The sequence below is a fragment of the Python bivittatus genome, unplaced genomic scaffold (assembly GCF_059951505.1).
Source record: "Python bivittatus isolate LINGU-HERP-01145 unplaced genomic scaffold, Pbiv_v1 ctg000480_np1212, whole genome shotgun sequence".
NCBI classification, from domain to species: domain Eukaryota; kingdom Metazoa; phylum Chordata; class Lepidosauria; order Squamata; family Pythonidae; genus Python; species Python bivittatus.
Window position 1 is genome coordinate 49,054,327 of NW_028277075.1, and position 24,318 is coordinate 49,078,644.

General features: G+C 37.5%; 1 protein-coding gene across 4 annotated transcripts in view; it reads right to left on the bottom strand.

The window, feature by feature from the left end:
* Positions 1 to 24,318, bottom strand: part of MPPED2 (metallophosphoesterase domain containing 2) — a 154,545-nt gene that overhangs the window by 58,285 nt on the left and 71,942 nt on the right. For all 4 annotated transcript variants that reach the window (XM_088145854.1, XM_088145856.1, XM_088145855.1 and 1 more), the window contains exon 4: positions 11,762 to 11,987. In XM_088145854.1, the coding sequence (XP_088001980.1) occupies positions 11,762 to 11,987 (226 nt within the window). The remainder of the gene's footprint in view (positions 1 to 11,761; positions 11,988 to 24,318) is intronic.

Consider the following 24,318-nt stretch of genomic DNA (forward strand, 5'->3'; position numbering starts at 1 on the left):
CAGTCCCAGGGAATTCTGTGTTGAAGATTTATCCCCCCTCTTCTTACTTTTAATTGAGATTTGATCATACTATGGCAGTATTTATTTTTGGAAAAATCGTTATACATCACTTTGAAGGCTCTGCAGGCCAATTAGAAATATTTTTATTAAATATTAAACAAAGTAAGTATTTTCAAGTCATTTTGGGGAACACTGACATGTGATATTGCTGCTGGAGTTGTATGGACTTTGTCTTCTTGAAGAGACAGCATCAGAACTGCATTTGGAGCCCATATCCTGGCCAAAAGCTGGCTCCAATTAAAAGCTAGGAATTGTAGGCTGTATATCATGGAAAATTCCTGTCAGTAACATTGATTATACAGAGCAACAGTCTCCAAGAGGAAATTACATAGCCACATTGCTTGAGTTATTTAAAATTAGAATGGACAAGCACTTAAGATGATAGTACTGAGAACCATTCAGCACTTAGAAGACAGCATAATAGGAGTTTTCAATCTCTAATTCTCCAATATAAGCTCCAAAAACAGTAAGTAGAGAGACAAACCTCTGCAAAATTAAATCACTGAGAATCAACTGGAGAATACAAATTAAATCATGGGAGTGTATTTCCCTCTTTGTAAGCATTAGCATTAATCTCATGCAAAAGTAAAATATTAGTTAATTTGATTGCCTTTGCTTCCAGACATAGTTTGAATGAATCAATGGAGAAGAAAAATTGTTCTGATAAATGAAGAAAAGAATAGAAAGAAGAGTCTGTAGGAAGGCAAAAAAAAGAAAAAAAAAACCCAACCCACCAAAGACAAAACCAAACCGGAGGAGGGAGGGAGAAGGGAGAGGATGGGGGAAGGAACAGGAAAAAAGAAATGAATCCAAAAGCAATACACAGTAAAGCTGTAAAAGTGCTATAGCTAGTTCAAAACAGCCATGATACCATGTATTGGATTATATTTTTCAAAAAGAAAGTTGGACCATCTTTTATTAAAAACAAAACAAAACCCTATACTGTATAGTTTCCCCATTTGCCTTTATCATACATCAAGTATAATAAAGGTATTGTACATTTATAGTTTATCAGAAATTTAAACACCAGCTTGCAGGGGAGCCATACAGCTAGTTCTCGCTTAATTACCCTTACTGGGACCAGAATTTCCATTGCTAAGTGAAGCAGTCGTTAGGCGAAACTTCACATGACTTAGTGACAGCAGTTTCAGTAGTCCTGGTTGCAGTCATTAGGCCAGGACCGTGCCATCATTAGGTGAAGACCTCACACTTCTCTTGCCCTGCCACACTCGCCTCTGCTTCAACTCCCTCCACCTGCCTATCTCCCCCGATCTCTGCCCTTTTGGCTGCCCTGCACTCCACTGCCCTTGCCACCCCCAGCTGATCTTCGCCATCTCCTTGCTAACGAGGTGCACCCGGCTGAGCCAGCTGCTGGCCCTTTGTGAAGCTGCGCGAAGGCATCATGGAGGCCTCACAAGGCCTTGCAAAGGACCAGCAGCTGCCTTGGCCGGGTGCGCCTTGTCAGCAGCAGGAACAAGAAGAGGACAAAGGCCAGCTGGAGGTGGTGGAAGTGACGGAGTGCAGGGTGGCCGAAAGGGCAGAGATGGGAGAGAGATAGGCAAGTGGGGGAGTTGAAGGGCATGCTGTGGTTGTAAATGTGAATGGGCTGCCAAGTGCCAAAATTTTGATCATGTGACTATGGGGGCACTGCAATGGCTGTTCCTTCAAGGACTGGTTGTAACTACCATTTGTCCACTGCATTCATAACTGTGAATGGTCACTGAATGAATGGCTGTTAAGCAAGGACTACCTTATGATATTGCCTTAAACAATACAAAAGAGGTCAATAATACTACACAAACCATGGCTCATTGCGTTCAGGTTTCAGAGATATTTCCTTACCTAAACAGAGAAACAGAATGACCACGGGTGGGCAAAATAACCATGGAAGCAGAAGCAACTTCTGACTTCCTGCCGGCTTCCCCATTGACTTTCCTTGCAGGAAGCTGGCAGGGAGTGTCAGAAACCTTCCTTCCTTCCTTCCTTCCTTCCTTCCTTCCTTCCTTCCTTCCTTCCTTCCTTCCTTCCTTCCTTCCTTCCTTCCTTCCTTCCTTCCTAACCCGCACCGCACTCTTTCACACACTCCCCAACCCGTAACTTCCCAGACCTGCGCTGTACCCTTGCGCACCCTCCCTGTCCCTCGTCGCCTCTTGGGCATCCCATGCATCCTTCCCAGCCCTCACTGCACTCCCTCACTCCTTCCTCAACTCGCACCCTCCCCAACCTGCACTGCACTCTCCCTGACCCTCGCTGCACCTCTTGGGCACCCCCTCACACCCTCCCTGACCCACGCCACTCCTCTCGCACACCCCTGCGCACCCTCCCCAACTCTTGCCACACCTTTCGCACACACCCTCACTCCATTCCCAACCCAGCAGTAGCCACTTATCTGCCTGCTGGCCTTGGACTTGCAATTTCCTGCTGGCTTCCCCACTGACTTTGCTTGTGGGAAGCTGTCAGGGAATGTCAGTAATCACAATCAAGTTTAGACTTCCTGTGGTTTCCTCATTGACTTGTGGGAAGCTATCAGGGAGCATTGGAATGACAATCACATGACCGTGGCAGCACAGGGGTGCTGAAGTGGTGGCAGCACAGCAGCACTGAAGCAGCCACCACTTTGCCAAATTTCAATCCTATGGGAGTAATGGGTCCCGGATTTTGGACATATTCCACAAATTAGCCTATTTGAGGTACCTTGGTGTAAAAACTGTTGCCCTATGATGCACTGCTTTGCCCAGTTGAAGGTTACAAACAGATAGAAGAGTTTTAGTAGTATATAGATAACAAACAAGATATTTAAAGAGCAGTACACTCTGAACTCAACCACTCAAGACTCCCCAAGACCTCCAAAAAGAAAAAAACTGAGAAAACAACTTCAAACCAACTCAGAAGTTAATAAACAGCAACTGTTATGCAGCTGCAGGAATGAATTATATCTGGCTTTGCCTAATTGAAGGATGCTGATATAAGACTGCAATTTAAATATATAAGAACTGAAAGATCAACATGGAGAGGTCACGATATAATGAAGCAGTTACTATCTGAACTGAGGTGACTGAGAGCTTTCATACAGCAGTTGAGTCATGATATTAATTGATAATAATTGGCTTGTTCCAACAGAGAACCCCCCTGGATTAGCAACAGTCCTCATTCCCAATGTATCTGGACCAGCATCCACGCATATTCTTCCCAAGAGGCACCAGGTGGATTACACTCTTCATAATGATTCTAGATACATGATCTATTTCAGGTCATTTTTAATGGTACATATTTACCTGAAAGGAAAGTATTTTCCTCCAGATAATTTGCTTTTAAAATAGAAGAATGATGTTAGATTCTCTTCACATGCAGTAAAGGAGGCAGATGTTTTTTCTCTCTATCCAGACTTCAGAGCGGTGGGACTACCTTAAAGCAGCATTCTCTTCCTTCGGGGTAAATACAGGAATTCTGAACAGGTACCCACTGCTCGCTATTTCCCAGTTAAGCATATGATGATAACTGTGCTAATCAGCACTTTGTTTCAGAGATCTAATATGTATGACTTTTAACTCCATGAGGGATGCAAACCCCATATGTGTTTCTTTGACTCCCTCTACTCAAAGCAAAGCATATGCGAAAGAAGTTGATGCATGTGCTAGAGGATATACAAAAATCTGGACCAAGATGAATGATATTTTAAATAGACATCTTTCTATTTACAATTTCTATTTTCATTTCATTTCCAAATAGAAGTACTGTTAAGTTAGAAGTCAACTGATCTCAGCAAGATTTAAAAGGAGTCAGTGACATTCCCATAGAGGCAAAAAAATGTCAACAAACGCTGGTAATTTTAGACCTGAGGGAATAACAATCTTCAATTTTATAATGAGAGGGCTGAAGGACAAAAGCCAAGAAAAATGAAATAAGACCCTGGGCCTTTAAACATAACTATGTTATGAGTGTGTGTATATTTGTTTAACACAGAGACACAAGACCTCATTCTTTCCCAATGCTTTTTTTCTGAACTGTTGATTTCTGTTAAAGAATGCCAGTTTTTGACAAAGTGGTATAGAAACATCATTATTTGTCCCTTCAGATTAGCAGATATGAAAAACATTATTGCAAAACTTGGTAATTTCTGCTTCTTTTTTAAAAGATCTCAGTTAATTGCCAAGTAAGACTATGAAAATAAAAAGAGAGGGGACCCATTCTCCCTATCAAGTATAACTGAAGCCTTACTGTGTGAGTTGCCAATTGGTTTTTCTAATCCAGCAATTCAATATCTACTGTTAATTTGCTCTCTATTTCGAGAACATGAAGACTGTCAGCAAAATCCATGATGCATTACACAATTTATAATTGGAAAAAAAATCTGATGTTTTTCTGACAGTGTAAAGACAAAGTCAGATAGCAGCGAAAAGCAGTAACAACTTTATGGCTATTTGTATTAAAACATAATTGTAAGCGAAATAGGAAAAAATTGCAGTCTTTTAGTTTAGCTCCTACTATGAGAAATAATGGGAAAAATTATGACAAATAATTAAGCAAAACTGGACATTTAAGACTAAGATATTTAGTAAGGAAAAGAGGAAAAAGAAAGAACTTGCATCTTGAAAGCCATAGCTGAAATAATCTGTGCTGCAAACTATTTCAACATCCCATATAAATTATATCAGTTGCATAGGTGTTTGCAGGGTGGGAATCAGATGGCTCTTGCCTAAAGATGCAAAGCATCCAGTGTTGAGACACAAATACAAAAGGCTGGGGTTTGTGTTGGGACATCCTTTGCCACTATTTTCCTCATTGTGATTTGTACCACATCCCTATGATCAGTTGCTCTTTTTTAAAGCAAGTTCGTCATAAAAAGACTGCAGATTTCAGAGGTAAACTACTGATTGTTTTTTGATGAGCTTTTAATTACCAATGCCTACAGTAGGTGGCAGAGCTTAGCTGCTCTTTGCTGGTCTCAAAAGCCAAGAACAGCTGGCCCTGGTGGCTATGTGGACAGGAAGTTTATACTGTTGCCAAGAAAAAACAACATGGAAGTCTTCATAAATCCAACAAGAGTTCAACTCAAAGGAAATTTTATCCTAGACCTAGTAGATTAAATTTCTGGATGTGAGAGTTCTCAAGACCCGAGTAAGGTAAACAACAAAAGCAGTTTGATGGTTGCTAAACAATTCCTGTTGAGAAATAAACTAGAGCACAAATTAGGTGCTAAAAGAGCCAAAGAGGTCTTATAAGCCAAAGAGAGAAGATCATACTATAAAATTAGTAAGTGTTATTGACATTACTGAGTGGCAGCCAAAATGTAGTATCAAAACAATGCAGGTCAGATTGGAGACAATTGAAGTGGCTATTTAAATTTACATAGCAATCTTATAATATTCCCCTAAAATTTCAATCCTTATTTTTAAGTATACATGTACAGAATTGCACTCAAGTCATGATTTAATAAAATGCATTTACTGAAGAAAACATTTCACTGAAAGGGGTGTGGCTGAAACATTTTTGGCCCATTTTTAAATACTAGGAAAGGGTTAATGGAGGAAATGGGAGCAAGAAGAGGCAAACTTATTAAATTGCTATCTTATGTCAGCCCTTTGGTTAGGCCAGGTTAAGAAATAGACACCCAGGGATTCCAAGAATGCTACTTTATTGTTGTAGGGTATATTGTCAAAATCTTGAAAGCCTGTCCAAGTTTCTCTCTGTTCCATGTTATATTAAATAAAATCAAGGCAGAGTTATTTTTAATTTCTTTCTCACATTTCTTTCTATCTCTGGACTTTGTAATCCCTTGTCCAAGTGTCTCTTTCACGTTTCACTCATACTGTCCCCAAGAGCCAGCTCTAAATTCCTTTTATACCTTCACATTTCCAGAAAACAAAAAGCATTCCAAAATTGTGTTGCTAAATGTGCCCATACTGGCACAAAATTTCAACAGCAGGATTTCAAGATGCTGGGAGGCAAAACAGGGAGTTACAGACTTTATATGATCTCTGACCATATGATATGGTGCATCCCTGATTTACACTATGCATAATGTGCGTCATGTTACAAAGAGAATATGCTAAGTAATGAATATGTGCATGTGTGCGTGCACACACATGCATACAAACACATCTAGATAAAATCATGCATGCATATTTTTATTTGTGCATATATATTATGGACAGTATGTGAAAAGCAGACCATGTGGCTGCCATGAAGTGGAGTCTTTCATTTTATAGTGAAGAACGGAATTCAACACACAAAATATTCTGTTCAGCTAGTAATAAGAGCCACAATAGGAAGCTGAGCAAAATTTAAAAAAAACAAAAAACTACAAAATCTCATTACAACATACAATTTGAAACTTTTTTTTTTTTTTTTTTTTGGGCCATGTTCTGCCAGAAAGACTTCCCTGGTGGCTTACAGATCAATAAGGAATAAGGTAATACAAATGACCAACATAAAACCAGCTATAATCTAAGCTGATAAGACATTCAACTTTAGATCAATCTTTCAGTAGAGTATGTATAGAAAAAAGCACACTTGTGTTAAGTGTCTCTTTTATTCTATAAAACATAATGAAATCACATTACAAGTTAATTGCACAGAGATTCTCTATTTTCTTAGGAACTGTTCCTCAATTTTAACAAACTTTGCAGTTTGTGGCATTAAATAGTATTACCACATCAAACAAATTTCAAATTTTCTATACTTTAGATACATTAGATATGCACCATTGTGTGCCCCAATTGCAAACAGGCATGAATGCTCTTCTGTGTCCTAAGTTATTGTCTAGGTACAAATTCTATTACAGTGCACTTATCATCCTGGTCTTCAAAAAGTCATCAGATGTACAAAGAATAATCACCAGTCATGAATATAGATTGATATTTCTTTATTATAGCTATAGTGAGTTGGTAATGTTTGTGTGCACCTTTGAGTCACTGTTGACTCCTGGGAATTGCCTGGACATGTCCATTCAGTTTCCTTGCCAACATTTTTCAGAACAAGTTTGCCATTGCCTTCTTCCTAGGGCTGGGAGAGAGTGACTGGCCCAAGGTCACCCAGCTGGCTTTGTGCCTATCTGTCAGGCCTAGCCCAAAGAACTCCAAGAGACCATGTAAATTCAGTCCAGCAATGTTTATTAGCTACAACCTCTAGCAAGAATCTTCCCAGACTGAAACCCCAGCTCCCAAGTAATGCCAGCCACAACATTGTGAATTCCTCAGGGAGGTGCCAGTGTCATCCTCTTATCTCTCCCTCGTGCCTCAGGTGATGAAAGAAAATGTTTTTCTCCCTGAGTCTGGCCTTCATAATTCCATTCCATCACACTATCATAGGCACAAACTACTCTCCTAGTTTCTAACCTGGTGCCTTAACCAGTACACCAACTGGCTCTCAAGTTGATAATTTACATTGTCTAAATATATGTGCTATGGTCAGTTTTTCAATTCAGTGACAATTACTCTTCTGAATCTGAAGCTCTTGAACTATGGCTATAATTGTTAGGTTGAGCCCTTTCCTTAGTGTAAAACCACTAGCTAAACTGGATTTTCCAAATGACCAAATTCAGAGTTTTTAGTAGGACTATCCACATTTTAAAACTTCTTCAAATTTTGTAAGAGCACAGGCCTTCTGATGTTTATTAAAGCAGCTGGTCTCTTCTCCCACTTCCATGTGAGCTGCCATCTTTTTTCCATGGTCACATGGAAGCGTGAAAAAGATCTAACCATTTTATTTATTTCTTCCACTGATTTAAGAGAGTTACATGCTTCCTATTAAGCACATTAGTTATAACCTAAGGACTGCTGGTGGCGGTTTAATTACCAAGCAAACATCCAGCCAATTAATCCTCAAGAATTCCTGTAAACTAGCCAATCCAGAAACTTAGTGGAAAAGAAAAACTGACCCCATCCTGCAGAAAGTTCAGTCTTAACTCAGTTGTGTCCAGAAATTTCCTTGAGGTTTTCTATCCACTTCCTGGACCAATCTACTAATTATTATGTTCCACCCCAGAGGTCTCAAATTCAAATCCATCATGAGAATTCATTCCTTAGCTTGAGGGCTTGCAATACTGAAGCCTTTTCATGCGCTGATAAAGAAATCTCTAGTGAGTCAAAAAGTTTTTAAAAATGAAGAGGATCATTATATGACAGTAAACATAAATGAATTATTTAAAAAAAAAAACTGCAAAGCAGACCTACTTGTGAAATGAAACCATTTCACTTTGGCCACTTAGCTGACAGTGTTTTTTGTTGACTAAAATGACATGAAGATATTTCATTATCTTTAAAAGTCTTTGAAAAGTATTCTTGAGGTGAATTAAAATCATCATTCCAATTAGGATGGATATTAAGTATTTAAATATTTTTTTAAATCTCAAATGTATTTGTACCATATAGTATATTGTAATGGTTATTTTTTTTAAAAAAATACCATGCATAGAATCACAGAAATATGTTTCTGTCTCAGTTTTTCTTTATTTTTTTGGTAGGACAAAAAGAGGCTCTTTCAAAATCATAATGAGACACCAACATCATTCTTGAAGAAACTAATGCCATCCATCAGGAAATTCAGGGAGGGAACCTACAATCAAAATTCCATATTTCCCTAAGAAAAAGAGCCGGGGGGAGGGGGGAGAACAGAGAAATCACACAGAGAGAAACTAAGAACTATACAATCCCACAATATGGCAGATTCCATTCCCTTTGGATTCCTGTTCCATCTACTTAGCTTTGGGGCTTCCCATTGGTGACATGACTCCGTTCAACAGATTAATCTTCAAAGAGGGAGAACCAGTTTGGTCTAGTGATTCAGGCACCAAGCTAGAAAGCAGGAGACCGTGAGTTCTAGTCCTGCCTTAGGCATGAAAAACTGGCTGGGTGACTTTGGGCCAGTCACTCTCTCTCAGCTCAACTCACCTCACCTCACAGGATAGTTGTTGTGGGGAAAATAGGAGGAGGAAGGAGTATTAAGTATGTTTGCCGCCTTGAGTTATTTATAACAATAACAATAAAGCTGGGATAAAAAACAGTCTAAAAAAAAACAACTGAGGACTACTAGATGAGGAATGCATTTCTTAATTACTATACTATACTGTATAAAAACCTGAGAAGGGAGAAATATAGGCACAAAGAAAAGGAATGTTCATGTTAGAGGGAAAATAATAAAAGTTCTTGAGTCACATTTTTAAAAAAAATTACAAATTTAATTAGTTAGCACTTACTTCTGGCCCACAACATATGGAGAGCCTCATTTAATGCCTTCACCACCAACAGCTCTTCTAGCTGTAGCTAAATGTACATGAGTTACTGTACAATAGATTATGATGATGAATTGCAAGTAAGTAGAAGCTACACATTTGTTCCAATTTCCCTTCCCAATGCTTTACGTGAGCCTACCCGATGATTGGTAAATACCACCTAAAGGAAAGATGACAAAAGCACTTAGTCCTAAGACACGACCAGGCCACAGAAAAATCTATTACTAATATCTGGAAAAGCAGTGGACAAGTTTATGACAAAGTGAATGCTGCCAATCTGGAGCTCCCCTGGATTTGCTGAAATGACAACAAATATATAATCTACATAACTATATTTCACTTTGGATACATACACACATACATATGGCTGTGAGAGCTGGACCATAAAAAAGGCCGAGCGCCGAAGAATTGATGCCTTTGAACTGTGGTGCTGGAGAAGACTCTTAAGAGTTCCCTGGACTGCTAGGAGGTCAAACCAGTCAATCTTAAAGGAAATCAACCCTGATTGCTCATTGGAAGGATCGATAATGAAGCTCAAGCTCAGATATTTTGGCCACCTAATGCGAAGAGAGATCTCTTTGGAGAAGACCCTGATGCTGGGAAAGATTGAAGGCAAAAGGAGAAGAGGACGGCAGAGGATGAGATGGTTAGATAGCATCACTGAAGCAATGAGCATGAAACTGAGCAAACTCAGGGAGGCAGTGAAGGACAGGAAGGCCTGGCGCAATATGGTTCATGGGGTCACGAAGAGTCGGACACGACTTAACGACTAAACAACAACAACACATACACACTGCAGGCTGAGGTTATCACCAGCATAATTTTCACCACTTTGGGGATTATTTTTTTATATGACGTAATTCCGCACCATACAATTCACTCATTTACATGAAAAGTTTAAATTGCTTCTGCTGACTAGGAGGAAAAATAAACAATAGAGGGAAGGGACATTTCTTAAAGTATTGACTTGATTTATTAACAGTTAAGATTGGATTTAATCTTTAACAGTAAAAGAAATGCATAAGACAGAAGTGAATCTTCCCTCTGTTGAACCCATCCCATTCTGGGAACATGTATGAAAGGAGAAATGGAGATAGAGCAACTTCTCAAACTTTGGGAATATTAACTCCCATCTTCCTTTAAAATTGGCCATGCAGTTGATGGGAGCTGAAGTTCAAAGTCCAAAACAACTGGACGACACCAGATTGCTCATCCCTGAGGTAAGGTAAATTCTTCTCTTGCCATTTTTTTTTGGGGGGGGAGGTTAAAGTAAGATTCGTACCTTTTTAGCTAGTATGGATGTGAATGGGAAAAACATATTTTAATGGACCCATTACATTTAGGTTATTTGCAAGACATGCAGACATAATCTAAACTCCAAATCTTGCAGATATGTTTTGGAACAAGAACATTAAACAAGTATTATGTAAAGATAACATCTCTCTCTCTCTCTCTCTCTCTGTGTGTCTTTGTCTATATTCCTGGTCTCTGATTATGCGTGTGTGTATATATGTGTGCATGTATGTGTCTATACACACATACATATATGCATATGTACAGCATATTTCTAATGTTTTCAAATAGACCTGAAGTATGAAAAAGTAGACATTTCTTTCTTCAATTACACAACAATAAAATACAAGCACAAAGAAGGAAAATGTAATTGCAGCTTTCAAATACCTTGGGAAAATTAGCAGACTGTCATATTTCCTTGTAGTAAACATTTAACCCAAGCGTTTGCTATTAAGAGCACAAGGAGTTAAATGAAGAGGAACCCTGCCATGATCAGCAGAGACATAGGTAGGGACATCAGAGATCTTAACTATGTGGAGTATCTAATTAGCAGATTACTAACAAAAGAGCTGTGGGAACAAGCAGGCTTATAATAACCATCATTAACAGTGTCTTTCAAAGAATACTTTTTCTTGAAATGAACAGATCATAGTAATCAGATGAGCGCAGTTTAGCTTTTGTATGAAATCCGACACAGAGAAGCAAAGGGAATAAGCATCAATCTTAACTGGGCATGTTTGGGGCAGTTTTACCCATTTACTCAATCTCTACACTCTGGCCTAAGAAAGTTACAGGTTTTTTTTTTTTTTTTTATTGTAGCATGCACTGTAAATTTATTTCTTTTAAAATAGGTATCCCAGCTTAGCATGCTGTGATTAAGCTACTTCACATCATTTAAAAACACACACAAAATCTGTTACAATTTTTGGAGTATCAGCCCCTTAGATAAATAAAACCAGGACTTTTGGATTTGAAGTCTATTATCCAAAATAACTGATTTTCCAGAATTTCCTCATAGCATTAGGTTTCTAACGAACATAGAAGATTTTGAGTTATGGAGTATCTATTACATGTCTCTCTTTTCAGGAGAAATCACATAGTATATTAAGATAAAAACTTCACAGACAGCTGAACTAATTACATATGAATTCACACGAAGCTGAATTTTAGACTTACCAAGGAGCACCATATATTCGGAATCCTTTGACTGTCACCTCAGAATCTTGCAAGTAAATACTGTTTGTCAGAAGTGACTGAACATTGTCAAAGTCCTCTGGTTTCAATTTGGATACAGAGGGAAAGCGGTAGTAATCCTGTTTAACAAGGTCTGCCATGAATTCCTTATCAAACGTTAGTTCATGATTCCCAGCAATCACTATTTTGTACTCATATGGCAAGTTTCCTGAAACAATACAGAAACAAAGCATTTAATTATTTAAGAAACTGTTGTCCCAGAGCAAACATAGCTTTCACATTTAAACTCACATCGGACAGATTTTGTTCAGGAAAATCATGTGAAAAGTAAGGCATATTAAGTTTATGGAATAGTTCATGTGGCTGAACATTTTTTATCCAGAAGTATGCAACTTCGACTACAGAGTCACAAGCACCCTCCAAGAGTCCTTCCGAAACTCACTGCTAATTTGTTAGTATTACTCTGGCAGAACAAGAAAATTCATAAATATATAGGGTATAATTGTGTTAACTATATATAATTGATTAAATTAAGCTTTAAATTTAAACTAAAACAAATCAAATGTAGTTTTTGTCATGGCTGTGCTCAATGTTCTTTGCTCTGGCTCCACCATCTTTGGAACAATGGCCTCCAGCATTCCATTTGAAGGCCATATATGGCACTCAGTTCTTGCTGTAATAATTAATGGTTCAGACTCACCTTTCCAATCTGGTGCCCTCCAGATGTATTGGGCTTTTCAATTCCCCAAATGACCAAAGGGTGAAGTCTACCACATTTTGGGGACATCAGATTGAGAAAGGTTCAACTGAAGTTTAATAGGAAACTGAGCACTTTCCATTACTTTGCAAATTTATCCACAAAATATTGTGAATATGGCAGTAGATTGGCTCAAATTATCCCACTCTGACACATTATGTACAAGCTCAGCTTTCTTGAGAAGTCTGTAATGCCAGGAAAGGTGGAAGAAAAGAAGAAGAGGACAATCAGCAGCAAGGTGGATGGACTTGATTATAGCAGCAACAAGTATACTTTTGGAAGGCCTGAAGATCCAGGTTGGGGACAGATCCTCCCAAAGGCAGCCCATCTTTGTAGTTGCTAAGAGAAGAGACCAACCTGATGGCATACAATCCATTGTGGCAATAGAGAACAATACATTATGCCAGATTAATTAGTATGGTAAAAGTGTGATCTGTTGTGTTAACTCTTGCCTTACACTTTCTGATTTTTTTTTCTCTTTCTTAATTATGCACTCTCTACAATCTTCTTAATATTTGCTATCACAATTTTTTTATTATCAACATTTTCAGAGGAAAAGGGAAAGTTTTCAGAAGTTTTGGGAAACCCCTTCTCTCATGTTTGCCTTGCTTGCAATATCTGTCAACAATTCACTGCTACTGCCTTCTCCAGACTACAATTTCAACATTAAAAAAGGAAATAAAATGGACCACTTTCTAATACATTGGATCATCTCATACAACCCCTTAAATTTGGTTAGTCATCCAAATGGACCAAGAGGAGGAACCACTGACCCATTCTTGAACATATTTAAAATAGCCCATAATCCTGTTCAACATTAGTGAGCCAAAAAGATACAGGTGAACTGCACAGGTATGCATTTTTGTCAGCCCTTAGGATTCTTCACCTTTTTTAATAATAACTTTGGGAGGGTTTTTTTTAAATCAATATCAGCTTAGAGTAGAATAAACTTCACTCTGTAATTGTATGTATGTATGTATGTCAAGGTAGCCACTTAAGTTCAGGCTATTGCTATAAATGTATGAAACTAATGAATTGTTCTCATTTGGTTATTTTGAAAAGCTAGCCTATCCTTATGATGACTACACTCTCATATGGCCATTTATAAGATCATAAAGAACACTGCATTCATTTTCTTAAATTGTATTAGTCATAAACTTAAAGCTATACATCTCAGGGTTCTGAAGCTTGGCATCCACACCAACTTGGATCACTCTCACAAGTACAATAGTTTTAGGGAAGGTGACTTCAGGCTGGCCCAAAATTTTGGGATTTGAAAATCTTAAAAAGAGTTGATACCTTTTACTGCTGGTACACTATTCCAGTCAAGACTGGTAAACTGAGTACCTCCTTCTCTACAAAATGCTGGAAATGCATTGAACAGATTCTATCCTTCTTCCATACGTGATGGCAACGCTGTAAAGCTCAACAACATTGGAAAACGATTCATCACAGAATGGAAGTAATCTTGAAAGTCATAATTCCATTTTATCCCGAGTTTAACTTCATTAAACTATATATTTCTTCAATATATACTTAAATGGCATTGTATATCATTACAGCTATAAGGATTTTATATACTTTTTATTGGAAAAGATCTTTGATCCCCTCTATGGAAGAATGATTTACTAAATTGTGGGAATAGCTTTTGATGTTTAGAATAACTTTGGATTTGAAAAGTAAATCTGATGTACAATTCAATCTTATTTGGAAACCATTTCTATACATGGAATTGTGCCACATTCCAAATTTGGGTTATAGAGTTTATATTTTAATCTTACATATAGTTTATATATTATTGACATTATTCTTTCAATATGCTGTTTATTATTTAAAGCTTTTTTCCCTCTTTTTGATTTTAATTGTGTTAACCAAATATTCTTACAGTTCAACAGAGATATGCTTTGACTAGAAATTGGGTATGAAATATCTTAGAATACTCTTGGCTGTTAATTATATTTAGAATATATATAGCCACTTGATGTTTTAGATTTTTTGATTATTCAAGATTTGGTTATCTTACCTGTATTCTGTTGCTTGTATTGGTATATATGTCCGTGTGTGTGTCTGTGTGTGTGTGTGTGTGTGTGTGTGTGCGTGTCTGGGTGTATTATTTTATACATGTATTCCTACCTGTTCCTATTACAATTTTTTCTTTTCTCTTAGAAAATTCTTGTAAAAGCAAATTAAAAAGAAAACCTATGGACTAGCATCTGATTTTAGGAAGGAGACATAATAAATTTATTTTCAATTTGGGTCATTTTAACATGTACCACAATTCAAGAATGATCCCAGCCAGCTGCAATAGTACAAGTCAGAAAAAGGCTAAAAGTAAAATGATCATTAGAGCACATGCACACAATCAAATGGTAACCCAAAGTATTCTAAAGAATGGAGCCTATAACTGGAGATATACAAACCACTTTGTTGTCTTCCATGATGAAGAAAGGAAAAGAGTTACTTTTTAGACTGCATATTGGCAGGGGCTGGGCTGTATTTTTAACTTGACAGTATCTTGAATAAAGTTCTATTAAGAATTTTATATAAAGAGAGAGGACAGGATATTCTGACTAGTTCAATCTGAACTAAATACAAGACTCTGGTTGGATGATATGCTTAGTCATGGATTATTGCTCACCAAAGTAGTTCACTCATAATGTTGTCTAATTTTCTGCAAATAAACTCCAGGTTGCCTCTATTTGTGTAGAAAAGTCAACTTCTACACAAATGTGGATAAATGCATAACAGAAAATATTGGGCTGAAGATTTCCCAGAACCTTGCAAGACTGATTATTTGGAGGTGAGAAAAGAGCAAAAAGGTGAACTAACTTGGTTAAGATCAGATCAGCAAGGAAGCAACAGGAAGATATTCCTTCACAAGCAGATGTTTTGACATGCCTAAGGATTAAGAACTAAACATCTTTCCCATTCATTAGTGGTCTTCCTTTTCTGTAATTTAACTGCTCCCTCCCGTATTATCCCCAACACACTCAGTAGATAGAATTCAGAATGATTGCTAGAAATGGAATGTTTATTCTCTTTAATCCAACTCCTATGGTTTGTTCAGGCTTCTTTCTTTTCAAGATGCTTGAGTTTAGCAGTCTTCCTGATAAATACAACCAAGGAGTCTAAGGCAAAGCAAGAACCACTTTTGAAGCATTTTAATGACTCAGTGAAATTATCAATATATTCTCTAAATTAACCAAATGTAATTCTCATCTTTCACATATAATCTCAAACTGAAAAAGTCAATGCAACAGCATGATGGCCTTAACATCTCTCACACACACACACACACATGGCCTAACATCAGGCATTCCTCAAAATTTATTAACAAAATATTCATCACTGCTACTAGTTTAACTGCTCTCCTTGCAAAAGTGGTAACTGATTTGGACAGAGACTGGAAGGACAGTTGAGAAGCATGGGAAAAATCAATCAAGGTGGGCAAAAAAGCAAACAGCTGAATACTTTGGTTTTATGCAAGGAAAACATGAAGCTACAACACAAGGCAAAGAGAAGGCCAAGACCTATGGAGTCCTGTGATAAATCTAAGGCTCACACATAAAAGCTCTCCTTTGTTCAAACTGTTGTTAGACACAACAAAACACAAATGTTACGTAAGAGCAAGCTCTGCCTCTGACCTTTCACTGGGTAACCGTCAGGCTTCATTAATTTTCACAAGGCCTGACAGCTCTAGCGTTAATACTCACGCTTGCTGATCGAGCCACACAGCAGGTTCAGACTGCTACTTTCTCCTCTGAAACTCATGCATTAGGGTTCCTTCCATGCTGGCAATGGAAAACCAAGTCTAAGAAACATTAAACACAAAAAACTACGTTACAATAATGCCAAGGTTGAGCCATAAACCCATGAAAGCAGGGAAATTAACGGAGCCCTGCCTACTCCTAAAAGGCCTGCATGGGCAAAGGCATATACTGATCTCCATTAGAGTCCTCAGTGCCAGAGTAGGTTATTCTCAAACTATTGGCTTACAATAGCATACATACCTGCCCAATGGCAGATTCATTTGAGATCTACATAACTTGGTATCACCACCTGGATTAGGAGACGTGAAATCCACTGCCCCTGGGGGCTAATTTAAAGCTCCAATAGCAATTAGCAATGGAATTAGTTCTCCAAATTTATGTCTCAACCATAACATTATTCTAATGTAACTGTTTGTGATTAATACCCTTTTTTATTTTGTTAAACAACAACAAGAAGCATATTACAGAAAAATTATTTTATTCCAAAAATTCTGACATGGTTTCTATTTCTTTTTACCATGGGTTTTCTAATCATAAAGATTGATAAGACTCCATCAATATATTTTCAATTGTGTTCAATATTTGTCTTTCATTTATGTACCAATTCTCCATGTTTATCTCCACACAAACTTGAGTATATTTAATGAAGTTTATACACATGTTAACATGCATAGGACTGCAGCTTTCAACCCTCAATGACCCCTTGATAATTGAACAAGCATTTTATATTGTTGCCAGTCATAATGTTTTAGAAAAATGAATAAAACTCTATCCAATTTATCTACTTTTTTGAAAAGTAAAGTTTTCCTTCCCAACAGAAATAATTTAGGATTCTTTTTTTATTACAGAAGGGAATCTTAGATTCATTTCAATGTTAGAAGATTTAGACCTGAAACCAAGGATCCAGATATTCACAAGGTAGGATATACTTATTTTAAAAATATTTAGTATTTTAAGCTAAAGCTTGTACAGATAAATTGCTAGTCCAGCTTTTATGATGTTGGTCAATGAGGTCAAATTTTGGATTCCATTCAAAAGTGCAACAATTAATTGCATTAGCCTCCCAATGCAATCTCCAAGTCTTTTCTGTAGGGGAAAGTAACTTCAACTCACTACAAGAATCCATTTGTACCACTGTTAGACGGGACTAGACAGTAGAGATTTCCCACTTTTGCAAATGTTGCAGAAATCAACTAATTTCTGATCATGGTATTCAAATAAATAGATATAAACTGTGTCATGCAAATAAAGGCACTTAATTAAAGGAAATGGAACAATTTTAAATAGATCAATATTTTGAAAGAAAATATATGAGAATATATTTCAGTGTAGATGAGTATAGAGATAGCCTCGAAGGATTGCAAGAGTGGTTATGTAAACACCAGCTCAGTCCTGAAAATGAGGAATGGGTGAGAAACTCAAGATTACCCCACCTTGATTCTCTCATACCAGAGAATCACTGGGGGCAGAGAAACTCTGTCAGGCTTTCAAGATTCTGTTATTATACCCCACAACAAGACAGTGGAGCTCCAGTAGTTCTTGTTCTGTTTCCTGACCTAGACTACCTCAGAAAATGACACATCATTTGGGTCACGGATGCATTTTTGGCAGCTATTCCCTATGCAGTATGGTTGCACAGAAAAAAAATGTTTAGCTATTAGAAGCAAGCACTGTTAGTTTCTTCTGTAATCAGCAGTTTCAAGATTGTAATAAACAACAAAAGCTCTTATGGCATAAGGAGGACCAGCAGATTGATTGTAGCATAATTTTTTAGCAGAGTGTGTTTTCTCAGATGTAGGAAGCATTTTCTTCATATGGGAGGCATAAAAATACACACACACACAAATGGTAGTATACAAAAGAAAACTTTTTTGTTTAAGGCTAAGATGCTTATAGACAATGAAAATTCACATCCTTGATGATGACACACATTTTGTAGTTTATTTAAGCTTATTTAACTAAATTAAAGAGTTTCTATTGAGCTCCAAGATACAGAAACTGATGATAAAGTCTAGTTCAGCACATTTCAACTGGTTAAAGTTTTCCTTTGAAATACTTTTGCTGAAGAATGGTGACTTTCAGGTTTTGGGATGGGACAATGAAATATTTTCTCAATGATTTCTCTGTGTTACTGTTTCATATGCCAGCCATTTCCTTAACAGCTCTGGACTGCTTATAAAGATACTATAAAATATGACAGATGTAAAACACAAACCTAAAAGAGTAACCGTAAAAACCCTGGTTAAATAAACATGTTTTGAGTCCCTTCCTAAACAGTTATGGGTTCATTCCAATAGATGTTTGTTCAGTAATGAGCCCTATCACAGAGACATCAGAATTTATCATCGATGCCTAATGTATTTGTAGTGAGCTCAGAAAAAGTGCCCAGTTGATGACCTCAGGGTACAAGTCAATAATCCATATAGTGTCATTACCGAAGGTAGACCAATTTGGTCTATGAATGTATAGCAAATAAAAAATAAATTTATAAATAAACGTATGTATTTATTTGTTGTCTCTATACTAATCAGCTCCAGAGACTCTGGGAAATTTTTAAACTTCATAAAACCATCCCAAAAGAAATCCCATCATCAGTTAACCTAACATAGCACACTACAGCAAGAGAGGAACAACATGGTAACCTGATGCTACAAACATCACCAATTACAATGTAAAAAAACAACAACCCAACACTGCCTAACAGCAAAAAAGAACAAGCATTTCAAAGAATCAAAAAACTCAGTCCAAATCAAATCATCATCCCAAATCCTGGTCAAATAGTATCTTCTTGAAACCATTTCAAAAAGCCAATAAGGAAAGAACCAGGCGAACCTCTAGGGGCAAGGTCATTCACAATTTTAAGCCATCACACACAGAAAGATTGCCTCTTACTCCATTTCCCCTTGATGTCAGGGATAAGATCTTAAACATCCTACCTCTAGAAGCAAACATTAAACAGTAGAGCAGACTGTTCCTAAGGGACTCTGAAGTCAAGCCATAAAAGGCTTTACAAACCAGTCCTTTGAAATGGATTAAGAAACCAATGCTGGAGCACCTCAAAACGTATTATATTACAGTAGAGCTTTTCATCTGTGAAAGCCTAATTGCTGCATCTTGTATGAACTGAGTTTCCAATTTGCCTTCAAAGACTGTCCCATTCGAGTGCATTACAGCAGTCAAACAGCTAGGTGATAAGGGCACGAGCCTCAGCTACCAGAGCCTCTTGATCCAAATGGGGGCCAACTGGTCCATCAACCTCAACTGGGAAAAGGGTCTCCTGACTAGGAGCCATGAGTCCAGGAGAACATGAGCCCAGCAAAGCAACTCTTTTACTGGAAGTGCCATTTCATCCAGAGCAATAGAGGTAGTCCTCATTTAGCGACTGCCTCGTTTAACGACCATTTTAGTTACAACTGTGATGAAAAAGTAATTTTATGACCAATCCCTGCATCTATGACCTTTGTAGATCTGCAAAGCAAAGGAAAGCTGAAGTTAGATCATAGGCACAATCAGAGTTTCACTTAGTAACCACTTCGCTTAATGACTGAATTGCCAGTCCCAACTGTGGTTGTTAAACGAGGACTACCTGTAACTGGATTTAAGTGTAGAGCCTTGATTTTCCAGACAAATAGCACCTCCTAGCTGAGATTCAATCTGAGTTTGCTTCATTTCATCCACTTTCTGACAGTCTTGAGGAACCAAGTCAAACCTTCTACAACATCCCTGGCCTAGCCATGCCTGGCTGACTTTCATCAGTGTACTTCATAAAAACAGAAGACAGCATGGGGAAGAAGAATAAGCACTGCAGCATCCAATACTGGAGCAATCACAGAATCCAGACTCGTGAAGAGACATTCACAACTAGTATCATCCATCAATTTACTCAACCTCCTCCCCTTGGCTCCATCAAACCCCAACACAACCCACCATACCACCAACACTCGGGGGGGGGGGGGGGCAGCACTCTGCAACTGCTCTCTGACTAACCTCCCTCACACATAACACACCAATCATCAAGGGGCAGCTGTCTGCATGGTGCTCTAGTTACCCTCTGAATACATATCTTCAATCAACATATCCACAACTAACGTACCACACTCCAGAAGATTCACTTCCACTATGGTCCCACAGTGAAGATTACAGAAATCCTTCCTTACTGTACTCTCACCCCAGCGGCAAGGGAGATGGGTGCTTCACAGATGCTCCACACTTTTCAGAGAGTCTTCACCATCATAATCTCCGCTAGGTGCAAGCTTCTCATGCAAGACTTTGGGACCAACCACTATTACAATCCCATGCAACACTTATGCATGATTCTTGTCCAAACCCAAACCTTACCCTAATCCCCCCTTCTCTCACCTGGGTCCATCAATGTTAAATCCAATACTTGGCCAATACTTTGGCCTGGCTCAGCCCACCTCTGCCTTCTTCCTTGTTTGGAGCTGCCAAAGGCCACAGGGACAAGGAAAGCTTCAGGTTACTCTGAATCTGTATTGCTGCTGCCTGCACTGCTGTCCAATAACTTCTGTCCAACTTCTCCAACCTTTCCATACTCATTATCAAAGATATTTTCTGCATTCAGTTTTCACCCTTCCACCTTTCTCCTCCACCCTCCAATAACATCCAACTCTGTATTGGTCTTCCTCAATTCTGGCAAAAACATCTATCCAATCCTACCCCTTCCCCTTCCACCACAACAAACCACATCAGTACCATTCTCCCTGCTGCCAAGACTCCCAAAATATAATAGTGCCATGAAATAATAGTGAACTTAATGACAAAGTTGCTTAAAAAGCACCATCATTTGCACAGCAACTGATCTATGCAGCAGAAGTGCACTACTTGCAGATGACAATTAATATATTGCACTGGAACATTACCCTGATGGTTTTATTGGTATCATTAAATCCTATAGTACTGGTGTCAGAAAGTTAAATTCATTTGATGTTAAACATGCTGCAATCTGCATGAATGGAAAAATTTTGTCATCTTCAGTTGCAGACAGCTACTTTGAAGGAATAATTCTTGTCAAACTTGCAGTACATTGGGAATAAACTTCTTCCCACTATCACAGTCCCTCAACGGGCTGAGGCATTTTTTTTTTTAAAAAAGAAAACACATTTCAACGGCAGAGTTGAAAAATGTTACAAGGGGAGTGGGGGAGAGAGGAGATTCTGTATGTCCCAAATCTTCCTTGCCCACAAATGTTTTCTGTTTACTTCATAAGGGGAAGCACATATGTGTCCCAAGCTGTCTTCCACAGAAGCCTAAATAAACAGGACTTCCATGTGTATATAACAGCACATAAACAGTGGAGGACTAGGATGTAAACTTTGTTTTTTTAGACAGCGCATTAGGTGCTGTCCTTTGAGTGTCCAAACCTACTATTGATATTTTAGGACAAATTGCACCACTAATTCCAATCTAATTTTAAATGTTTCTCTTACTGAACCTTGTATGTACAATAATTGTATCATTCATACCACCAATAAGCCTAAACAGATGTAAGTATCATGAATTTGTTTCAGGCCAAATTGGAAAAGAACATTTTTGGTCAATTCTCTAGTAACCTAAAATACAGAAATGAGTCCCCATACTACCAAAATCTAATAACAAGTTCATCCAAATTTCAAAATTTTGAAAGCCTTTTCTAGAAATGCATCACAAATCAACTTAAATGTTTTTTGGTTTTTTTTTTGCTTTTAAGCAAAACCAGATCACCGGTTTCAAGGCTTAACTTATACTGGAAAGTGAAAGACTGAATGATTAGAAATGAAATTACTGCAAACAAACTCAATTTTTCTCCAAGTGGGATGGAATTTCAGAAGATATTTTACTACTGTCAAATAATATTTCTTAAGCAGCATCACAAAAAACTATTTCTTTGCAGAATCTACATGAGCTAATTTCCAGATTTTGAACTTCTGAAGCAGATACTGTCAAATTACCCTAGCAACAATCCAGGCTGCAGAAGCACAGCAAAGAACAATTTTCTCTGAGCTCAGACTAATAATAGTAGGAGAAAGGTTGAAGTGAAAATACAAATATTCTGGCAAGTAATGTTGCTTTCAAGTGTAAAACTTCTTTATATAGGCAATTCAAGGCCATTAGATTCTGGCATTCTTTCTCCTGTACTTTCAATGTAATGGAGAGGATTCTGAGAATGTGGTTTGGTTAGATTTATATAACTTGAGGGGCAGGGGGGCTCTGAGTCACTCTTGACTCTTGGTGACTGCCTGAACAACTCCTTACAGTTTTCTTGACATTTTCAGAAGTGATTCACCATTGCCTTCTTCTTCCTAGGGCTGAGAGAAAGTGACTGGCACAAAGTCACCCAGCTGGCTTTGTGCCTAAGACAGGACTAGAATTCATCATCTTCCTGTTTCTAGCTTGGTACCTTGAACCACTATACTAAACTGACTCTGATATGATGGTTAACAGCTGCATCACCAGTCTGAATATCTTCTCTTATAAATAATTATCTTGCACAAAACCATAAAGTCAACTTTAATAATTTGTACTTCAAAGCTTCAACATATCAGATCCAACACAATTAATCTAATACAAACTGTACTGGCTACACTTCTAGTGTTACCTGCTTTGTTTCTGCAATCTACAACTGTAATGAAATAGTTTCTTCTTCTTTTAAAGGAAAATAAAAAGACTTCTAGAGAAGAAAAGTCATCTTGTGAAACAAATATTCTTGATAATTAAGCCAATTATCATCTTCATTTTAACAGTGAAGGATGATCATAGATGTTTATATGTAAATATGACTTTTCATAGATTAGACTAGATTTCATAGATGTTCATATGTAAATATGACTTTTCAAAGATTAGTGAAACTGTTAAGATGTATTTAAAAGCTGTACTGCTTTAACTCTGGGTATTTTATTGACGAAACATTTGCTTTGAAAATAGTGGGAGTTTTGGATTTGATCAATCCCAAAACAGATGGCGTGATCCATGCAGTGTTAAGTACTTTTGTGTCCTGTTGCTTTAAATGCGAAAGTGCCAAGAACATGCTTAACTCTCCCATTGAAATCAATGAGAGTTTCAAGTGATTCACTCTGACTGAATCAATGCCAGAAACTGTTCAAACACAATCTTGTCTATTTTGCAAAATGCAGATGGGACCAACATTTACAAGGATTTATTGAACTATTTAAGGAAACTGAATATGGCCAGTTTTTGACAAAATATTTTAAATAAAAATCAACAGATATAACCCAATAAATCTAATCAGCATTTTCTTCATCTTAATATGTTTTGATTTGTTACCATCATATAGAGATTAAAGCAGTCTTATGAAATATAATACAGGAACAACAATTGTATGAAAATCTTGGAAACAGAGGGATAAACTGAATTCACTTTGGTATTGTGAATATTCAATTTTATTCAAGGCACTGAAATTTAAAGTCCTTGAACCAAACATTAAAAAGTGCTGAATCATACCCTATTTTCCCCTAGAGTTATATGAAGAACAATGATGCATGGACAGAAAACAAAGAAATCCTAAAAATGTGAGCTCCTATATGTAAAAATAGAAGTACAGCATGTTTTTCAGAAGGTTTAAAATTTCAGATTATTGCATCAAGAATTGCAACAGAAATAATCCAATTTATTTGATAACCCAAATCCATTTTGCATAAATGGCCTATGCTCTATAAATACATAAACTACATAAACGTGTCACACTATTTTTCAGTGGATCTGCTCTGGAAGTCTAATAGGTGTAGTTCAAAATATGTGTATATTTTCTGGTGCTAATGTATCAAACACACTGAGTACTTTCTGTCAATAGAAAAGAAGGTATCCCTACACACATTCACAAAAACTCTTATGGATGGATGGGGATTCTTCAAAAGAGATTCTGGATGTGCAGAGATAGAACACGGAGAATTTTGCCCACCAAGGACTTGTGAGATAATAATATGAAAATATTTGGTAAAACAAATTTAAGAAAATCTGTACAGTATGTAATAAAGTGTATTTATGTGTAGACAAGC